Source organism: Thunnus maccoyii, chromosome 1 (assembly GCF_910596095.1).
Source record: "Thunnus maccoyii chromosome 1, fThuMac1.1, whole genome shotgun sequence".
NCBI lineage: Eukaryota > Metazoa > Chordata > Actinopteri > Scombriformes > Scombridae > Thunnus > Thunnus maccoyii.
Genome location: NC_056533.1, coordinates 18,016,864 through 18,040,160, shown reverse-complemented (window position 1 = coordinate 18,040,160; position 23,297 = coordinate 18,016,864). Strand labels below are relative to the sequence as shown.

Sequence of the window (23,297 nt, the reverse complement as noted above, 5' to 3'; positions counted from 1 at the left end):
TAAATGAAAATCTAGGTTGTTTTTGCCATATGGGTCTAATTTTTCTAATTTTAGCCATTGTTAGAAGTGGTTATAATAATATTTCACAAACTGCTAACATTTTCAAAGGTGGCAACATCATTCAAACAATTTAATCTATATCAAATTATTTTGAAATGAAAACCAAAGTGAAAGCACCATCTTGCTCGTAATTACTCTAATCTGAAGAGTTGATTCAACCAGAGCCTTTACAGTGAAGTTCATAGGTATAAGTCTGTAACTCAAATGTTAATATATGTGTTTGTGACCTTTGCAGACAGGTAGGGGGCTGCTCCATTGTCCGTTGAGTCGACACTGAGCGCGTGCATTTCCACTGAGGATGTAACCTCTGTTACAGGTGAAGTTGACAACATCATTGAGGTTGAACTCGCTGCCATTGGTCCGTCCGTTGGCTGGGTTGCCGGGGTGACCACAAGTGATAGCTGAAGGAGCAGAGTGAGTAGAAAGAAGTATGATGAGAAATTTGAGGTTTGGGAAAAAGTATTATGGGCAGCTTTGTGGTATTTTCGACTTGATATTTTGTGATATTTTCAGTTTTTTGCTGGAACATATATACTTTGGATGCTGGAGAGTTAGTCATCGAAAGAACAATTTGAACAATTATATAATACAATTTATAGGGGGAAACCTTTTTAACTTTTCACATTATATAAAAGGGCAAATCATGATACAATACAAATGAACTACAACAGTTATTATATCATGTATGGTTATTATATCAAGTACTTACGGACACAGACAGGTGTTGTTCCAGACCACCGATGGTCTTGCTGGCAGATTCTAACTGATGTGCCGATTAGACGATATCCTAACATGCACTGGTACACCACTGTGTCACGGTAACTAGAGCCATCTCCACTAATGTGGCCATTGACTATAGGATCTGGAGAGTCACAGTGACCAGCTAGAAGGGACAAAATGATAGGAATTAATGCAGTATAATTAAATTCTAATCTTGGGCTTTAAAGTCATCAGTGCTGGATCAGTGTTCCAGAGGTTACGATCTTAAAACACCAACTATAGCTCACTGTCCCAACAGTTAGACTATCAAACAATCAACAAGAGCTGTTTCAAAACTAAAACTTCAAATATCAGTGCAGTGACGTCAGCAGTGCATTTGCCAATCAATGTTCAAAGACAGCTCAAAGACAGTAATTACAGATGCACTTGCTACATTTAAATGATTTCTCTGTGTTCTCTAAGTGGCCTCCAAGTACCACGTCCTTTCATGATTTCTTAAAACTTGGGGCACATAAATTGCAGGACACATCTTAAGAGCTTAGGTGTGGAGAACCACTGAATTGAATTCAATACAGTTTAAACTATTAAGAGACCAATCAATCCCTCCCTTCATGTTTCTGTGCCTTATGAAGTCAATGACCGAGGAACAGCACTTTTTGATGTGTTTGGCATTTAATACAGTTATTTTCTCAAATGATTTGATACACAATCTCGTATGACGATTAATACTGTAAAACAGGCATCTAGAACATTGATTATTTTGCAAAACTCATTGCAGATTTTAGCTGATGTAATGCAGATATTTCTACTACTTTTCTAATCACCATCCACTCATAATCATTATCCCAGATTTCCAATTTTATAGAGCCACAATCCACCATATATAAAAGGTTATTTCATGAATACCAAAACTGTTGACAGCAGTAGATATGTTTGAGGGTTCTTCTGAAGCAAATTGTAATTTATTGTGTTATCAATATTTGTACTTCTTGAATACACAGAGGAGTGTGTAAAAATGTCACAGTTTAGACTGAAAAATAGCAAATTACAGCCTCTCCGAAACTGTGAGGAACAGATGATTTGCTTATTTTGAAGAGAAACATTTCTTCAATACATTATTGAATTCCATAAAATCAGATTATGGATATAAAAAGGATTGTGGAACATAAACACAAGTGTCCCTGTGTGAAAATAACTAACCGTATAATCTAATCTAAATTGGAAACTATTGCAGATGTGCTATTTTAATATTTTATTTCGGTTTACGAACTTAAGATTTTTAAAATAGGTTTGGAGGGGGTGCACAAATACACTTCATGGAGAAGGGCTTGATTACATTTACATATTACTACAATTTAAGTTGATTGACAATTAGAAGTGTTCATCACCTATAATAAACAACATAATGAAGGAAAAAAAAGCAATCCTAAGCCTATCTATATACAGTATGTGTGTGTGTGGTTGACAAATACAGTACTGCTACTGTAACTGGCATTTAAACCAATAGGTATTTAAAATTGTGATTTAGTGACTTTAAAATCTTCTTACATCAACATTTAGGTTATTTTGCCAACCCTCATTAGCATCAGAATCTGAGAATTGTAATGTGAAGGTGGACACGCCTTGATTTATACATTCATCGCATAAAATGTGTATCCTGCATGAGGCCTCTTACTCATGCATGTAACTCTAAGGCTGAATCACTGGAGTAGAGTGTGCATGTAAAATCAGGATTAATCATCTCTAGTCAGTGCTTACTGAGGGTCTAAATCAAGCTTTTAATGTATTAAGTAATAAAACGTCTCAGTAGTAGATAATTTGAGTTACTGAGGCATGTGCACAGTTTATCTTCCTTAATGCTTGTCTAATTTCCATGGACCTTACCTAGACACCTGTAGCAACCCCATGTAGTAATAAAGCTGATGTATAAAGTGCATGTTTTCATAAATCTGCATAAAAAAATTTCATGCTGTACAAAAACTCCTTGACATCCTACGCACATCTACACCATTTGTGCGAGATATAGTGATAGACCCGGCTTACAGTAAACAAATTACAGAAGATTTTTCATCTCATTTATAAGCATTTTACATTTTGTACATATTCATTTTTGATTTGCCATTACACTGTGACACGTTCAGAGTCTGGTGTGCTATTATAGAAGACTGAAAATACAGGTGTCCCAACTGTGCTAATACCAGACACTAATCAGTTTATATTTTTTACAGAGATGTGAGAAATGTACAAAAAGAGAGGAGATCTTGAGAAAAATGGGTCTTTGATTGCATTGTGGTGACTGTCATCTGTTTTAATTAATTCATACCTGTTGGATTTCCTTTCATAATAGATTAGATTGTGCCAAAGTGGCATTGGATAGACCACAACACTATTTGCAATTTTCAAATTTGATTAGCCTTACCTAAACACCTGGTCTCTGCACCACTCCACAGCCCGTTAGCGCCACACTCTCTGACATGTGACCCCACCAGTGTGTAACCATGGTTACACATAAAGATTGCAGTTGCTCCAAATGTGGTCAACGTCCCCAGTTTGGTGCCAAAGGGTGGAGAGGGAAGTTCACCACAAGAGATGACTAAAAAATAAAATAAATATGATAAGATCATGTGATTACAGATTGACAATTGAAGTTAGATATTACATGACATTATGGGGCCAGTTATACTGTTATATTTTCACTGTTTTACTTGACTTGGTGGTCATTTTTGATAAAGAGGTAGCTGCAGATGAATAAAACCAAACAAGACTGTTGTTCCGAGTTTAAACACTGCAAATCTAGTTTCCCAGTACAATACCTGACTGTATTGAATTTGGGTCAGAAGATTTAATATCTTTTTTTCTTAATATCCTTAGAGACGCTGTTTTCAAACCACTGGCCAACTTGAAGAATAGACACTTCTGTTATGTTGCCAAATTCCTCAGAGCTGCTGCAGCGTTAGGTAGGTCAACTCAAATACTGGATCATGAAAAACATGAAGAAATAAATTGACAATGTAAAAAAAATTGAAAACCAATGGTCTAATGTAAGACAGATTTAAATTTTTAATCATTTTTAACAAAACTTTTCAAGTGTAAACATTCACTTTTTTAATGTCATACATATATTATGCAACACTAAGAAATTCTGTAGCCTATTGTCAAGTTTTCAAAGCCCCAATGTTCTCTTACAATTTCCCTTTATGAAATAAGCAGCAGAGGCACATTGCAGTGTAACACTCTATTTGAAAAAATAATCTTTCACTATTGCCCACATATACCCTGCCTTTACAAAGCACAGGCTGAATTTTGTTTAAAATAGTTAGTCCCAAGACAATGCACAGTTGTTAAGATCCTAAGGCGTTTGGAAACACATACTAACTTGTTTTAAAAAAAAGAAGTACTAGGGGGAATGGATAAACACACATACTCACAAAAATTGGCTCCCTCTCAAGCTGTCCCTGTCCTACAATCAAACCTACTAGACCCGTGGCAGGCAGTATTATACACGGCCATGCTTCAACTCAAACCAATTCAAAAGCACATGCTTTCTTGGCACAAAGGAAGCTAACTCTATCAGAGGAATAACTTTCTGACTTTCCAGTTGTTTTACTTGTACCAGGGTGGGTATGTGCTGTTTTGATAACTCATTCATGACAGATTGTGGCAACAACTTCAATCCAGTATTATTCTTTTGATAGTCTTTGCATGCATATGTTCCCTTCTCCTGTGGCTACTTTATAAATCCTTTGGTTTATGTGGTTTCTCTTCCCCATTCATGAAAGTTGTTCATTTATTGTAGGCACCCCACATCATGGAATGGGGTAATAATTAGGTGTGCAGTGTAGAATACAAAGATGTACGAAATTTAAATTTAAAATGTGGGCATGTGTATTAACAGAAAGGGATGCAGGTTCATAAAATAAGTTGTATGTCATCCCCAATCACACAAAACTTAATATATATCAGTGGAATTCTCTAATCTATAAAAACAATAAAAAATATTGTTTTTTTGTACAGGATTGTCATGATGGTGTTCACATGTCTATCAATACTTACTCTTGCATGAAGCTGGGGCATCCGACCCCTCCCAAGTCCCGTTGGCAAGGCAACGAAGCGTCCGATGCCCTACCCCTAAATAGTACCCTGTTGAGCATTCCAGCATCACCATAGAACCAAACTCTCCCAGCCTACCAGAGAGCAGACGGTAGGTCATGTGATCTGATAAGGTGCTCTCAATGCTGGGGCAGTGGACCGCTGGAAAATAAAATGTAATCAAATTAAAATTAAATAAAACATTCATTTTAAGTTTTCAAGAATACAAGCTCACAATTTTAACCCTCTTTTCTGTACATAAACTATTTAATTAATTAAAATGTATTAAATGACCATATTTTATAACTAATAGATTTAAAATGAGTGAGTCATTAAAAGTCTGCCGTGAATGATGAATTTGGTTGAAATTGATTAGTTAATAAAATGCACATCGACATTTTGAAATGAACATAAGACATTTTTAATACATTTTCGAGTCTTTTGTATTACACACTGACAGTATGTGATGGTAAAATATGTACATTTACATCGCTATTGTTTGAAACACCGAAGTTCAGTAGACATTCTGGATAAAAACTTTATGTTTATGTCATATATACTCTATACTCTTTGAGTATTACTCTTGATGTTTAGAACAGTAATTTGACCACCCCAAAAAATCTCATGCTGTCCCTCAGTGGATTGTGTTTGTTCCATTGTCATAGAGATAACATAATAACTGTGTTAACTGGGCAAACTCCACTCCATCCAGGAAGACCACAAGATGTGGTAGAAAGCTCCAGAAAAGACTAGTAAATTAACCTTTAGTTTAGATTTTTTTTGTCATGTTATACTCTTCACTGCCCTTAAAATCATAGTAAAACTATACTTACATAGACATCTGGGGGGTGAAGCAGCATTACTCCAGCTGCCATCCTCCAAACACACTGCTGTCAGTGGAAGACCGGGGTCAAGGTGGTAACCATGGTTACAGTGGTAGGTCACCTGGCTACCCACCGTATACTGGAAAGTATGGAAGCTGCCATTGCCCGGCGACTGAGGGATTCCACACGAGATAGCTGCCAATCACAAAGAGAGAAGTGTTGTCGGGGAACTCTTCTCAAAATGTAACTTCTTAACTTGTGCCAACTTGTCTTATTACTTTTATAGCTGACTTTTCAACACCTTTATAGTAATGCTCCTTCACTCCTTGGAGCTATCCAGGACAACTACAAAGTTACACTGTTGACCACTTAACACGTGCATAAAAATCAACAAGAACAGACTGACGGAACAGAAAAAGACTGTGTTTATGATGCTACCTTGACAAAATGGTGGCGGTGTATCCCACTGGAAAAGCCCATTGGAGTGGAGCCTGCAGGTGGCATTGCTTGAGCCTACTAGACGGTAACCACGGTTACAATAGAACTGAAGTCGGCTACCTGGACGGAGTCTGGTTCGGTTGACCACTCCCCCATTCACTGGGGGGTCATTAATGCTACAGTAGGCAGCTGGAGAGACAAAGAAAGACAGGTGTAGAAAAAGTGAAATAAGGTGTTTCTTAGTGTATTCTCAGTTTATTGCAAACTCTGCTAATAGTCTAATATCCGTATATTTTTATGGGTTAATTGACAATTGAAGCCTTGATACATGTTTTTTGGTAAAAAAAAAAAAAAAAAAAGAAGAAAAAAAGGCGAAGACATTACAGCACTAATGCTCCCATTAGCAGGCACTTTTGATAAAAGGCATTTTGCATATCATGTATGGCCCCTTTGGCATTACAGTTAGCAACAGTGTCAGTGAGTTTAATTAACGGCCCAGAAACCTGTGCCTTTGTAAATGAAGCAGTCCTTTTTTGTCTTATTGGAAGTGAAGATAAAAGCATGACTGTCAGAGCATGGAGAACAATCTAAACATCTGACAAAACACACCACAGTGGGCCACTTGGCTCTCCCTTTCCTGTCCGATGTGGTCATTGCTCCACCTTGGCTCTTCTCCCTTTTGGCTTCACATTGGTGGAATGACTTTCCCACTCCAGTCAGGACAACAGAGTCACTCTATAATTTCTATTGTCATCTATAAACCGTCATCCTCTCCGGAATGAGTCATATGGCCTCTCTTTTGCTCACTCCATGTGCTACAATCAATCTGTTGTCTCTGCACCATTAATTTTAGATCTTATCTTCTCTCTTACATGATCATTCAGTGGTCTTAGATATATTGTCAGGGCATGAAGACCTAGTCCTTCAATTCCTTCCTATTGAATGTTAATAATTGTAATAAAAAGACATGAACTCCTCTTGGATAAGATTTTATCTCAGGGACTCCATATCAGTTGCTGTTCAATACTCAATTGCACTGGCTAACTTATTGGGACCCTGGGGGTTTGAATTACTTCCCTTCCGGCCTGCAGGAAACATTGAAATGTGAATACCTACATAAAGAACGATCTTTAAAAGAAACATGTTGGGCTATTCATACCTATATTTAACTGTATTAAGATAGAGAGATAGACAGATGCAGTGTTTCATCAATCCCGGTGGGAAACGGGAGGAGAGAAGTGTTCCTGTCAAACAATATATTGTGAATGTTTGAATTGTGCAAATGTGTAGACAAGATAATCTGATATGTTCTGATGTTGTTTCTTTTCTGTGATGCGATATCACATGACCCGTCCAATGTGCCATACTGAAAAATGAAGAGTGATGGTTAGTGGTGCCTTTGTCTGTCAGCTGCAGGATAATGAATAGGACGAAGGCAAGAATGACATGCAGTTAATGTTAAATGCAGAGTAGCTGCAGCTGTCCAGCCTACAGTACACAAGGACATCTTGCAGTGCATTACTGTGCTTGATTACCATGATTACCTCCCCAAAAAACACAACACAAGACAGTATGAAATGAGATAATTTTGGATTTTAACCATTAACATAGTGTACTAGAGCAGTACAAGTTATTAACAATTTTAATGGACACCTGCCAGTCAGTCACAACCAACTAATTTCCACCGTCTTGATATATTCCACTATAAAATGCATACTAGTCATGCATGTCTATCTTTATAATTATACTGATACTATACTGCTTTCAGTCTTCTTTGTTCAACTATCTGTGACAGCTACCAGCAACGAGAGATACATACAGTACAACTTTATGTGGAAACATAATAGCATATTTTCTGCCAGACGTGAGAACAAAGCTATTTCTGATACTATTGTATAATATTAGTGATGCTATTGCCACAGCTGATAACGACTAAAAACATGCTAACTCCCATACCCATTTATAGCCTGACCAAACCCTCACTGCACCCAAATCCCCAACCCCACAGACTCACAAGCAGCAAAAATCTACAATGCTAAGAAAAAGAGAGACAGAGAGACAGAGGATTGGATTACAATATACATGTGACTAGGCTATTGCTGCCACTGGAAAGGTCAGTGGATAAATAAATGTGATACAGTTAAGAGCAATGGCACCGAGGTCATTTCACAGCTAAACCAAGCATGGAGAATGTAAAGAATGATGAGAAAAATGTAGCAGTGATCATTACAGCCAAAGCTGTGGGTGACACAGATGCACACCCACAGACACAAATTTGTACTATACTTGTGAGCACAACTCATATTCCTAATCTTAATCTTAACCAAAGTCTAACCTTAACCCTAAAATCAAGACTTAACCCTAAAAAACAGCACTTAAAGTAGTGAGAGTCATAGCTAATAAGCTAAATTCATGTGATAGATATGATAAGATATGATAAATATATATATAGAATATATACTGTACTAAATGTATGGTGTGTTTCAGGATAAAACACCCCATAGCATTAATACTGTATAGTAAAAGTGAAAATCCTGACTATAAATTTCTGTTCTCTGTATAGCTGCTGTTGTCAGGGTGATACAACACCATTGGGAAAAGTCAATGCTATTACTTCAGACGATTGTGCTGATATAACCCACAAACTAAAATACATCAAAAAATATATATAGTACAGAGGGCCAGGAGACTGACCTTGTGACCTCAGTCTTCTCAAGCCCAAAAAGGATCAGTGTCACTGTAAATTGCATTTTTTACGACTGAGATGGGTGGTTATCTTCAACAATTTCAGTTAAAACCCATGATTAAAGGGCAGTTGAAAAACCTCACAGCTCAAATCTAACAAAGCTAATGGTAAGAATACCACAGTGTTGGCAAGAACCTGCAGAGATAAAACACTCAATCTGAAGCAAATTGTCAAATTAACAAATTGGACTTACTAATTCTCTTTCTCCTAATTAGCCTAATGCATTAAAAAGAACGTTTCCAATTAGAAGTGTTTTCTAAATGATCATGGCTTAGGTACCAAACACCCCTGATGTATCAATTTATTTTCATGAGGTGAAAGGCATTGGTTAGTCATGCTGGCAGAGACAAATCAATTCAGCCAACATTAGTATAAGATATTTCAACATGGCAGGGTGGCAAAAATGATGTTTATGAAAGCAGAGACAAGGCAGAGATGACAGCAAGACCCTTGTTTGCCTCCAAAAGTCACATTTTAGGCTTCCATCCTTACATGCAAGTAATGCACATTAACATTTATTTTGAGTATTCTGCAGCAATTAGACAATTAATCGATAAGTCATTCAACAGAAAATTAATCAACTATTTGCGGCTATTATAAAAGCAAAAATTGCCAAGCATTTGCTGGTTGCAGCTTCTCAAATGGGAGGATTTGTGAGGATTTTCCTTTGTCATATATGATAGTAAACTAAATATCTTTGGATTTTGGACTGTTCAGCAGACAAAATAAGAATTTGAAATCAGGAAACCTTCACCATAAAATTATAACAGGCATTTTTTACTATTTTTCTGACATTTTATAAACAAAACAATTAATCAGGAAAATAACTGTCAGATCAATCAGTAATGAAAATAATTGTTAGTTGCAGCCCAAGGATTTCAAATAATTGTAACACTAGGGGATCATTGGCTGATTGTAGACAGACAGAATGTGAGAAAATAACAGACATGTATTGTATGTACCTGAGTATCGTATTTTGAATCCTCTCTTGTTGGTTGCATGGTCAGTGGACCATCTTAGATATAGTTGGTTTGTTTTAGATGTGAAGTTCAGCTGAGATGAATGGTTTCCACTTAGAGCAACAAGCAAAGGGCTCTGTCCTGAGGATCCTAGGGAAACAAATGAAAGAGACATAAGAGCTATTGTGCGCACAGTGCACTGTATTTATTTTTTCTGCATGCATAAACAGTATGTCATTTTATGAAGTGATCTCTTCCATGTGAAAAGGTAGGCCATGACAAGGGAAACAAATTGACAATTATTTTTTTATGTGAGTCAGTAAATTTACAAATTCCATTTTTCATACAATCTTCCAAATGAATATTATCTTAAGTCGAGATGAAGCTGAACAATATGCTCCAGTCAGAATGTTTGTGTTTTATTGTTTGTGAGACATGCAACACACGAGGGTGACAGCACTATTAAGTTGCTAAGTACCCCAAAATTACATGTTGTGCATTGTATTCTGATTGGAGCAACATCTCAAGTTTATAGACCACAACTCTCCACTTGTGCTGAAGTCTGTCCTTCAAACCATGTAGTGGATGCAACCCTAGATGAGTTTGGCTTCGTTTAGAAAGACAAAATAGTCATCCATGAATTTTGAAAATATTGTTACATGTAGCAATGTACCATCTCTCCAAATAGTCTTCTGTACATAACTATTTAGTACACAAGCTGAATCAGCTGTAATGTTGACACTTATTGACATTTTGTTCCTTTCAACAATGCTATGACAAATCAGAGACAATTCTAGTCACAGCCTCCCACTCAAAAATGATGCCATTGCTGTCGGCAACATCAAAGGCAGCTGGAATCTGTTTAGGACCAGGCAAGATAAACACAAACGGACAGAGCTATTCAAAATACACAAATCAGTTGGATATATGCTCATCCCTGCTTGTGGATTCCAATACAAATCACATATTTCAAAAACCTGTCAGGTCTAATTTTTGTTTTGTTGGAAATGTTTGCTGTTTTATATACTAAGCTATGCTTATTGTCAACAGGCCTTTTAAGCAATGATATTGTGATCCTTGCAAAAAACGTTATTATTTGTAACTTGTCAGAATTACTCAATGTAGTTTTATAAACTTAGATGAAGTTCTTAAAATAAAAAATGTATAACAACAAGTAAATAAGGAAGAAATTCCACACACGCACACACACACACACACACACACACACACACACACACACACACACACACACACCCGATCTGTTCTGCACGCTTTCAAATTTACTGTTACGCAACCTACTAGGAACTCCTGGGTGGAAAATTCCCCACACCACAAATGAGAATTAAGTGTTGCGCATCTTATTAACTGTTGTGCTACTTTTCATAAACAAACAAGAATTAAAGCTGCATGAGAGTATTGTATAAGTGCGTGCGATGTTGTGTGTGTGTATAGGTGTAAAAGAAATAGAGAGGGAGAGCTTTGTGTACCATCAAAAATCTCCAATTCATCAAACTGTTTCTCGCTGTGGAACATCTCTACGTAGATGTTGATGATGTAACCTGCAAAACAAGAGAGAATCATTTACAACCACATTCAAAAAGCCGCAATACGCAATATAAAGTGAATACAAACGCACACAAATGGGACATATGCACTTGCCTTTATACGCCTTCATAAACAAAGAGCAGATATACATACGTACAGCAAATGCAAACCCATTCTTATCATCAAGCCTCACTTTGACACATACCGTATTTTACATATACCTGCACTCCCATACATAGACACACACATATTCAAGGTACCTATAGTATATGGTGCATGCAAATTGTCTAGCACATTGGCACACACACTGTATTCACTGTATTCACACGCACGCCCCTGACACACACTGTACCTGGAACCATACGCAGCAGCCACGAGCATGTCTGACTGTTGGGGTAGTTGCTAGGGAAACCGGGACTTAATATCACTCCTGATGACGAAGACCGCTCCTCATTGGCTGGGCACTGGGCTGGAGGGGTAACATTTAAAAGCCGGTCAGATTGATCAACTCTCTGAAAACTCTTGCCAGTTTGATTTTGTAAACTTGTAGCTTCAAGCAACTCTCTTTGTGTCTTTTCCTCAGTCCACCCTTCCATACATTCATTGCTCTGTTCTTGTTTGCCTGCCCACTTCCCTTATCAGTATCCTCTCACCGACCCACACGCCAAAAAAAAAACAACACAAAACATACAAAAAAAACTTTCATACTTATCTGATAATTTACAACTTACTTTTATTGGCAAACGTTTTAGCATGTGTCATGATGCTCAAACAGAGTGTCTGGAATCGGAAGGCCACATACTCATGTTTACTGCCTTTAAAATTTGTCCATTTTTTAGCCTTGAGCACCAGCAGGACACTGGAAGCCTCTCTCAATCTTTCCGTGTGATGACTGTTTAGGTAACAGGATTTCATACAAAAGGAGCTGAGCTCTAAGTTGTCTGAAGGGGGGCACTTTGGGGGTTGCATGTCTTCTTATGAGAGTGCTGGCTTCTTTTTATCCATTTATAATGGAAAGGACACTGTGTTCATTCCACATGATGGTGAAGGTTGAGCATCTCTTCAACACTGGAGAAAAAGAATCTTCTCATAATAGCCATTCAAATGAGTATTCTGTTGTCTCAGCCCGGTTGCCTGAATAAAACGTTGGCATTGTGGGTTTCTGCAAACCACGGACACATTGAATCTCTGAGTTTCAATATGTCGAATATGTATCATATCAACATTTCTACAATACGTATCAAAGGGAAAGTGACATAGTTCAGATGACATATTAGGAGGAGGCGGGTTGTGTGGTTGTTGACTCGAGACCAATGCTTGCTTCTCGTTTCAACTGACAAAACCGGGTATTTTTAGGGAGACGTTGGGACATTTGCAGCTGTTTTTGTGACAACAAAACCGGGTATTTTAACCCAAACCATGATCTTTCCCTTACCCTATCCAAGTGTTTTTTTTGCCTAAACCTAACCAGACCTTAACCACAGCATTGTCACATCATAAAACATCATTATTCAACTGATAATGGCCATTTAATGCGGAATTAAATGACGCACGAAAAGCTTAAAATGCAATCAACATTGAAACATGGAGATTTAATGTATCCATGATTTGTAAAAACGTAGAGCTGCTACCAGCGCAAAGTCAATGTATTAATACTGCTAACTGAAAAGCCTTCTTTGCTGAGGCCTCTTTAGTTTTAAAATCAAAAATCATGAGTCTCATAAATACTAAATACTACTATGTACTATTAAAAAAATATTCTATAACTGTCGAATTAGATTAGATTGATTAGAGGAAATGACAAACTTGAATATGTTTACCAGAAGTTTTTATCTAACTTCAACACACAACTATACTGATATACTGTTTGTAAGCCAGCAGGGTAAAATAACTGTATACTCTCTACTGTTTAAATTGTCATAAAACAAGAGGCTTTAACATTTTAAACTTTTAAATACAACATTTCATAGTTTTTAAATGTTTTAAATTGTTTTAAGATGATTTCTAAGTGTATTATCTACCTAAATGTACTCCAGCTAGCGATTAGCTACATTTATCAAAATGACACATGACAACCCCCTGAGAAATATGCTGAGCTGGTTGTATGCAGCTAGATTTTATGTGTTGGTGGAAAGAGCAATGATCACACAGCATTAATACAGCTGAGCTGTGCAAAAGTAAATATATAAAATAGCTAAGTGTTGCACTCTTTGCACAAAACTTTTTTTATGGATGTAACTAGATTTTCATTTGATTCTTCAAATATTTGGTTCTCACTTGTAGTAGTAGTAGTAGTAGTAATAGCAGGGTAGAATCAATATTAGTATTATTATTATTAAGTTAGAAAATAAGTCATGCTTTAGGAACGGATACATCTAATGTATTATTTAAAACCAAACAACTTACATCAAAGGAAGCTACAAAGAAAGCGATTCAGCCACGTTTTCCAGTGAACCGTCTCACACGTGTCTGATGTAACAGATACACTTCTATTTTTCATCAATACAGCTGTCTACACAGGCCACGTAACGGATCGCATTTCACTTGCATGTAAATGCAACCTGAAGCATATCTTTACCCTTCGAGTCTTTACTTCTTTGTTTTACGTATATACGTATACACATATACGTATATAACCACAGTGATTGTGTGTTGAGCTCTGAGCGCTGCCAAAATGCAGTTGACCTACACTCAACACTGTGCCTGAATGCATCCTGTGTGGACATACAAATGTAGCAGTAGCTGCTGCTGCTAGATCTTCATCTGTGTGTCTACACAGCAGGAGTTGTGAGAATAAATGTATTCAGATTTGTTAAGGGAAAATATTTAAACAAGATACCTGAGGTTAACTTCAGATTCATACTATTTTGTTAAAGCATCACATAGACATTTCCTGAACACAAGGTCTTCTTTCTGATTTTCACATAGAAACGCAAATACATTGAGTTGCCTTACCTTGACATGTTGGTGGCGGTGTTTCAAAGAGCAAATGGGAGTTGAGTTTACACATAAGCTCTGCCTTTCCGACCAGTGTGTATCCAGGTAAACAGCGATACTTCACAATATCACCTAACACATGGAAAATAATTAAACCTCTATTAAATCATCACCGTACATTAACTGTCAGAAGCATTTCTGCACAGTTCAGCCTTGATCATTATACAAAAACCCCTGGCCGAATAATTATTTTGTAATTAGAGTGCTCCAAAACAGTTAACAAGCTAGATATGTTGCTCCATTTGGAGAGGCAAAGTTTGACAGGCTTGCCATTTTAAAAAGGCAAAGTTTTGAAGCATGCATTAAATCTCACTGACTGGTGATATACCACCTGTCAGTGATATGTAATGCATGCTTCAAACCATGCCTAGGAGGCGTGCAATATGGACGTTATCATCATGGGGCCTCTGTAAGTTTAAAACTGTTGAACAGAACAAACAAGAACATTCAACCTTGAGCTTGTTCAAATTTTGTATAATTGGCTATTAGACTGACTGATAACAAAGCTAGTGCTGTCTCTGAGGTACTCCATACTGTTCGGTTTTGTGAATGTAAAATCCACAGTACCTGCACTTCGATGTTCTGAGGGCTTCTGAGATTTGTATGTGTGATTAACCCAAACTCACTTGCTTTTGTTCATACTCTGTCACATGGAACGACTTCACCCTGATACTGTGAAGAGGTGCAGACGTGGTGCTGCTGCGGTGTAGTGGAGGTGGCAATAATTTGACATCACCCCAATGAATCAACACTCTGGAGTAGTTTTAGATTACTGTTGTATTTTGTAAGTTTAATTAGTTTAAAATGAATCAGTAAAAATCAACTGACTTTTCTGAATTTACAAGTTGACATTTTAAAATGCTGGTTTTCTGCAGGGAAATGAACATCACTTTACTATTACTTAAACTTTGCCAGAAGAGACTATGCTCTGCATAACATTGGCGGGGTAAATTGATCTTGCTGGGGTTTTATGAAATGTCTGCTTTTTTCAAAATTACAGCTCCCGTTGATCTAAAAGCCTAATTGTTTGTTCACACCAAATGCAAAGCAAACTTTTCATGTGGCGAGAATACATACAAAGTCAATGCAAAGAGGCAAATATACATGAATACACGAAATTTGCCTCATTTGTGTATTCGCGCAAGTTGAAAATATTCAACTTGAGTGAAAAATTTGTGCATATCGTGGGTCTGGACCAGGGGACTGAGCTTGTGGCTTGCCGACAGACAGCTGTTGAGAGCCGGCCAGCTCTGGAGGAGAGAGCCAGGGAGCACGTTGGTGCTGCTGCTGATGATTTCTGGAGGAATAAACACACACCGGACCACCACACCAGTCACACCAGATTTTGCTCTAATTCAGGTCAGTTTACCATCGGGACGAGTGTATTTTTTAAACCTTTGGGATTAAAAAATGTTTTTATCTTCACTTTTGCTTCTCAACCTAATTTACACCGGAGTCACACCCCCCCCTCAGCTGCTGTCATCAATTGTAAACATCTTAAATGCCGCTGAGTTTATATGACTTTAAAATTACACAGTATGTAGATATCTATGTGTATAAACAATAATGTCATTGCTGTATTTATGCTTTTAAATGACATTATTTTGAGTGTCAACAGAGCAGCTACAATGTTTGCAAAGCATAACTCTGATAAATCTGAACTCCATTCAGAAAACAAGCATTTTAAAAGTTGTTTGATTGTCGTCTAGCAGACAGACCTGACAAAGCATGAATTCAGACTTTTTAGAAATCAGCATCATGATGTAGTTATTTCTGCATCCTTTTGATCCATTTATGCAATTTAATCACAGCAAAATCTAAATTTATTTGGGGTTCGTAGTGCTTTAAGGTCTGTAGTCGTCCTCTGGGAAGTGCAGTAAATCAACAGATTTTTTGGGGGAGTTTTGTGTGACGGGTTAATGCAGTTTATCACAGCAAAACGAGCAAAGAAGAGTTGATAATGTATCTCTCAGTGTTTACAGATAAGTGTCGGTATGACTGTTCTTAGCAGGAGGACTAAGCCGTCATGATGGCAGGCAGGCTGAGCGTCAGCAAAATCACCATGCTGGCTCCGACTGTCCAGGTGGGGACTAGTCGGTGCCTGCCATTGCTTGTTGGCTGTTTGGGGCGAATAAACACAAATGATCCCGCAGTCAAACTCGCACAAGTAACGCAAGGTGAAAATTTGCTTCACGTTTGGTGTGAACACACCATCAGAGACTTTGAGCAAATGCTTAGGTAAAATGAAGATCTTGACAAGCAATTATTTCTCCCAGAATGGATGTTTTTTGAAAGCTTGTGTTACATTTCATCATAGCACATAAAGTAAAAGGAGACTGGTCCGAGATGTGTTTAGCCTGTCTTTGCACAAGTCACATATGCATAGAAATAGAAAACAAGACATTGTGGTTTAATTAGAAGCTAGTGTTAGCAATAGCTCTATTTATTGACAAAAATAGCTACAGAAGGCGCAGTGATAGTACAGCAAACAGCCAGGTTGTTCGAGGGCTTATATTTTCTCCTTTGTTGGAGGCATCTGTTTGCCCCTGTTTATGCTAAGCTAAACGTTAAACATGTCCCAAATCTGTTTACTCTATGTCCTGGGTTAAAGAAATGCAGATAATACTGATCCTCTCATTTGACAGTAAACAGCTTATTTCCCCAAATTTTGCATTCATTTGTTTTTTATTTTATTTTAAGTATTTTTAGAGACCTCAAGAAGTATTCACTTGTTAAATGTAAAAAAAAAGATGTGAGGTTAGGAGAACTTAAAAATAATTTATACTGCATATTTTTTAACTAACATTTTAACAATGCAACATATTCTCAAGCATTACATGCACACTCAGTGGATTATACTAAGAACAAGTGGTTCAGCTTCACTAATAAAGCACAATAAGATTTACAATGACAGACTTACATAAGCATGCTATATTTAGATTGTGCATTTGAAAGGTAATGTAGCCTATTAGTGGAGTCATTTACAATCAGCAGAATAATGACCTCTTGCAAGCTTGATCAGATGAGTCGTTTTGGTCTGAAGGTGCAACAAATAAGGTGAAGCTAAAAATGCTTCTTAATTTTAACTTAACTTAAAGTTGTTTTTTGCTAAATTAGTCCCATTTTTCAAGCGAGTTCAGATGTAGCAACTTTCTTGTAGATATTCTGTTATGTTGATTTTTTTTTTGCAAATCATCTAATGTTTCTCTGTATGAATGTGTTATTATTAATCAGGATTATTACCTATTTGGAAGTCTTCGTCCTCATAGATTATTTCGGCATTCTCCACAACTGGGGGAGGAGGGCATTTCTTCAGACGGTACGCTGGAGAGAAGTGCAAAAAATCTTAATAAGGTGCCCTAGATTTCAATTGTAAACAATACAATGAAGTCTACAGCAATCAGGTATTTGCATATTTGTAATAAGAAGGGAGACTTTTGTTAGTGTAATATTACAACAAATCACACAAATTACATTTGTACTTTTTCTTTTTTCCTTTATAGTTAAATCAATGTGTGTGAACCAAAAAATGCAAACCAGAGAACAAAGATGTTGCTTCACTTCTCTTCATTATTTCGCTGCACAGGTATTTATTACAACCAACAAGCAGCATAATTGGCTTGTTAGAATGAGCATCCATGTAGAGTATGGGACAGTGGGTGTGCTTTGTCATCTTTATTATCTTTATTATTCATATTTATTATTAGCCATGCTTGTATCATAGTGTTGTAGGGGGAATGACTTTGAATTGAGGTTTCTTTGTGTGTCTTCTTGTTCCTCTCTGCCACTTATTGTACTGTAAGGTTGTTCCCCGAACCTGAACTTGTTCATGTCTTTCACAAATTCAAATGTGACCTTGCACTTATATTTGCATGTTATTATTATCTAGTATGAATAGTACATTATGAATGTAGTATGTATCTGGTCCCTGGGCAGGATGATTCACATGCTGGTTTAACAAACATATTCACACCCTGGAGGATTGAAAATGTAGAAGATCAGATAGTGTGTATTCCCCTGGAAATCAAAAAAAAAAAAAAAAGTTCAGAACAAACTGAAGAGAAAATGGGGCAAAAATGTCACATGTGGTGCAGTCAGGGTAGCCTTATGGGTTCAGAGGAACACAAACTCAATTCATTTTCAAGCAACAGAGTCAAACTCTGCACTAGAGCAAGAACGTCAGAGTGTTTCTCAACAACTCCAAGAAGTGTTTCTCAGTCACTTAAATAATAAACATAAGAAAACAATAACAAGAGTGTTATGATTTTTTTTTTCATTTTTTCTACTGTCACATTGAGAAAGACATCTGGTGTCCTACAGAAGCTAAGTGAAAAAAAAAGAGAAACAGGTGTTTTCAAGTGTGGATGATCTGCCCTTTTTTCAAATAGTGATTCACTGGTCCATAAACAAAAACATATTTTGACCTTAAGAAACAGAGATAATCAGGTTACATTTCAATAATATCCCTAAGTTTTAATTAAACACAGGCACAGACAGTTATCTGAGGTTGGAAAGAGCACAATACACAACCTGAGCACAGGGTGTACGTTGTATCCTTTGTGAACTTACAGCCTCAGTAACAAAACCCACACCTCAGAGTACACACACTACCAGTGATTCTTAAGAAAATGTTTCTTGTTTAGAAACATCACTGAAAAACCATGAGTCAGACCTATTCAGAGATATGGACTTACTCATAAGAATAGTGAATAGTAGTGCAATAATGGGGAAAGCAAGGAAAAAGAGTGAAAGAAGAAAAGTGGCTACATTATAAAATATCTCCATACTCTCTCCATAGACAGGCCTCTGACCTTGTCTTGTTATAGTTATTCACTGGTTATGGACATCAGTGGTCATGCCCAAACAAAGGGGACACTAGTAGTGGGTACTGAAAAGTACTACCTGAATTCATACAAGACTATATCAATGCCTAAAAGAAGATGTACTTTGATTTGAGGAAATCTGTAACTGCATCTCAATGCCAATACATACATATGAGAATGCAAATATAGTACTGCAGGTAATGTAAACGTATATGTCAATGTGTATCTGTACCATGGAAGTTGAGTATGAAGAATCCTCCAGTTGAAAAGTCAGAGTGAAAGCGGATCAGGACGTTTGGGCTGGTACTGTAGGCTGACTCTAACGCTGTGTTGCCACTGAAGACTCCCAGCTGAGGACTGGACGCATCTGGACCATCCCTAAATAAAGACAAAGTGGGAGTAAACACATGCATCAAAGACAACAGAGGCTGCCTAAAGTGGGAGCTGGATACATCTACAAAATCAAAATACAAAGTTGGAGAGCGAAAGAAATCATTAAAGTGGCAGAAAGATATGAGGCATTCTGTTATACAGTGAAATGTTCGTCTGCTTTACTTTACATCTAAAGCAAAGCCCTCACATTCACAAGGAGGGATATTTTCGGTCCACATGGCATTACATGGCATTATAAAATGTATGATACTGTGGTAATATTGTCCCCTCTTACACAGCTTGAATAATTTTTTTTATTTTTTTTATGTGTCACCATCTATTCGATTTGACTCCATAGTTTACTATTAAGTCAAAAAAACTGGCAATTTGTTTATTTTCTTAACAAGGTACATATTTTAACACTGACAAGACTAACTTAGCTACTGTCCTGAATTTTAATGTTGCACTTAGGATGTAAGAAAAACATTAACCAGTATGTAATATGAGCTAACATGTCGTAGCAAATGAATAAATGGCAAGTAACATAGCAAAGTACAGCTATTCCTAAAAAACTGGAAATATAGCCAGTTGTCTATTAAATGAAACAAACACATGTAACAGATAGTTCATGAGAACGAAATGATATTATATTGATTTACGCTCTCACTCAACTATAGGTAATGTAGGGATAACTGTGAAACCACCCTGCAACGTATCTGCCCAGGTCAACCTCAATTCGTTTGTCTGAAACTGTTTTTATTATCCCCTCTAATCCGTGTAGAAAAATATGGATTTTTCCGATTGATCTGCCTACAAAACATCACCTTAAAATATATTTTATTACAATTCTACAATTATCTCGAATACTGCCTCTGTAGATTCAACATAATAAAAATCCATCATAGTAAAAGAAAACTTTCAGGTGTGACTTGATTATCAAAGAAATCCACAGAAAAGAGTGAAAAAAGACTTTCCAAATGGGTCAGTAAAAATACAAAGAAAACAGAAAGAGATGGTGATGGCTCCCCTCCTTTCTTCTTTGTATTTGATTATCAATGACACACTGAATAAACAAACTACTGACTGGTGTTTTTACATGTGTCTGCCTCAGCTCTAAAGGGAGGTCAGAGGTTAGGATCAATATGAACTTCTTATGAATTGGTAGTTGTGGGTTTGCTTTCACTGACTGCATTTGATTACAGAAACTAAAAGCAGCTCTTGTTAATAAAATGAAACAGATATCCATCTATATATGGTAAGTCCACATGCTTGTTCATTGAAGGGGTAGCAAAAATATTTTAGTTTAGTTTTTTTTCCCCTTTCTTTGCTTTTTTCACCCATTTCAAACAAGTTCATTGAACAAAGCCCTTGGATTAAAGGCTTAACTTCACTCATTAAATATTGAATGTTGTTGAAAGGTTACATTTTCTAAAGTTCCTAAATGCCCAGTTTTAGGTTTTTAATGAACATGCCATTGGATTAAACAAGGGTTTTAAAATTTTAATTCATGAAGAGTGCCTGGGATCTCTTGGCTCCTCAATAATTCAAGGTCTTCTGAAGGTGTTGGAGCTCATTTAGTGAATCAGAATGTGCTATTTGGGTCATTTAAATCAAAACTGCATTTTGGGAATTATGTGGCTCTATTTTTAATGCCTGAAAAATACACAGACTCAACACCAATACACCCCCCTACCCCCCACCCACCCCCCACCAAAAAAAACCCCAAAACATACAATTTGATGTATTAAAACATGCATTTGGGGGGCAGTATTTATAATTCATACATATTTCTGAACAGTGAAGAAATACTACAACAGCACTTAGAAAACCTGGGCTTAGCTTGAGCTGGTTACTGACCTTTCCCTCCATCAAGTAAGAATACACTCCTGTGAAAGCCATTTCATGAAGGCAGTACCTTCAGGCCATATGATGTTAGCTTGTGAACAAAAAAGCTGCTGATGTGAATCTCAACACCAGCTGAAACAATATCACCAGGAAGAGAGAATGGGATACTCTCCCACATGTTTTACACAAGCCTTTCATCTGGAAATGAAGATTTAAAAAAGCTTCTACTTTGTCTGCCTACTATGAGTGATTGACACAAGCAGAGTGCAGTTGAGAATAATGTGGGATTGAGAGGAATACATTAACAGAGTTAATGTAATGTAGTTCTTTTTCTTTCTCTTGCACTGAAAGCAGTGCCACAACACTAGATTGAAAGAACAGTGGATCCACTACAAAAACTTCTTTAGACATTACATTGATATGACAGCAATATAATGATATGAGAATATTACTATTAAATAGAATATTTAAAAAATTAAATCATATTGAAATATTGTGATGTATCTCAAATGCTATCTCTTCCGATTTTGAAAGGCAGCACAATTGTTGAGCTCTGTAACTGTCTGAGCTTCTTTTTTTCTCGCTAAGCAACATATTATATGAAAGCACCAATAGTACACAAAAATATGGTCGACATTGTTAAAAAAATTTTTTTATAAGAAATACTGTAGTTGATTTTGTCAGATCATCTTGACTCTATGATTAGTGTATGTACAACACCATAAACTACATGCTCTGGTGTTAGATCCATCGGCCAGTAAAAGCAATGGTTCAGTGATAATAGGCAACAAGCCAAACACAACTAGTGGCAGACCAAAGACACAGTTTGGCTACACTCCCTGACATCTGGATGTAGCTGCCGTCACGTAAACCTCAGGGGCATACAGGGCAGAAACCAGCAGACACACATCTGTGAGATATGGAATATACAGAACATAGTAATGTACAAAGCAAAAGACATGAAACCAGAACAGAAGGAGGCTTGTGAAGTCAGCATAACCGCTAACAGCAGCACTAGCATGAATGGTAAGAGTGTGGCCCTCTCAGATCATAAAAACTACTTCATTGTTTTGTTTGAACATGACTGTGATTGTAAGAGTCCGCTCTTACTGATGGCATTGCATGGATTCAAGTCTTAACCTGAACTAAAGCATTGCTCTATGAACACATTATGCTAGAAGTCATTGTTCATCTTACTTTCATTGCTCCGTATTTACAGTATAGTATACAAAATGCACCTTTTATATGTATAGTAACTGCATGGTAAGTTAAGTCTTTGGCCAATAGCTTTCCATTGTGGATTTAATTTTCATCAATAATTGGCATAGTGTGGTCAGCTTATTCAAACCCAATATGACTCATTTAGGGAAACTCTTAAAATTATGCTCCCAATCAATTTCCTATTAACCTAGCAGCTCATACAGGGCATATTGTGTCTCCTGCCAGCGTCTATACAATTGCATCAAAAAATCCAAACAGTCAAATGCCCATTTCAGGACAAAAGCAGTGGCCCCAATCTTATGCTCTTATGAGTTCAATTAGATAATGTCAGTTATCCTGTTTTATTAACAGTTCGCCACTGATGCACATAATTAAAAGGATTTCAAATACAAACTCTATCATTAAAAAAAGTTCCAGAGGGCCTGCTGACATCATGCTGCCATTAATTCATTGTTAACCCATCGCACCTCTCACATTGCTCCAGCCTTCCACATGAGACCACACTTAGTTCAGTCAAGGAAAGTCAAAAGGAGCCAAAGACAACACTGCCTCACACAACAAGGGTATAAGGGTATAGGGTATATATATATATATATACATATATAAATTACTTATCATTTTACACACATTAGATAAATCAAATAATCGAATCTAAGGA

General features: G+C 36.9%; 1 protein-coding gene across 1 annotated transcript in view; it reads right to left on the bottom strand.

Annotated features, from left to right (window-relative positions):
* Positions 1-23,297, bottom strand: part of LOC121900087 (CUB and sushi domain-containing protein 1-like) — a 431,770-nt gene that overhangs the window by 38,647 nt on the left and 369,826 nt on the right. The window contains exons 46-57 of the mRNA XM_042416050.1: positions 19,434-19,579; positions 17,622-17,702; positions 14,337-14,450; positions 11,734-11,850; positions 11,324-11,395; positions 9,840-9,986; positions 6,132-6,320; positions 5,703-5,888; positions 4,834-5,031; positions 3,200-3,373; positions 770-943; positions 288-461 (exon numbers count right to left, since the gene is read on the bottom strand). Coding sequence (XP_042271984.1) covers positions 288-461; positions 770-943; positions 3,200-3,373; positions 4,834-5,031; positions 5,703-5,888; positions 6,132-6,320; positions 9,840-9,986; positions 11,324-11,395; positions 11,734-11,850; positions 14,337-14,450; positions 17,622-17,702; positions 19,434-19,579 — 1,772 coding nt within the window. The remainder of the gene's footprint in view (positions 1-287; positions 462-769; positions 944-3,199; positions 3,374-4,833; positions 5,032-5,702; positions 5,889-6,131; positions 6,321-9,839; positions 9,987-11,323; positions 11,396-11,733; positions 11,851-14,336; positions 14,451-17,621; positions 17,703-19,433; positions 19,580-23,297) is intronic.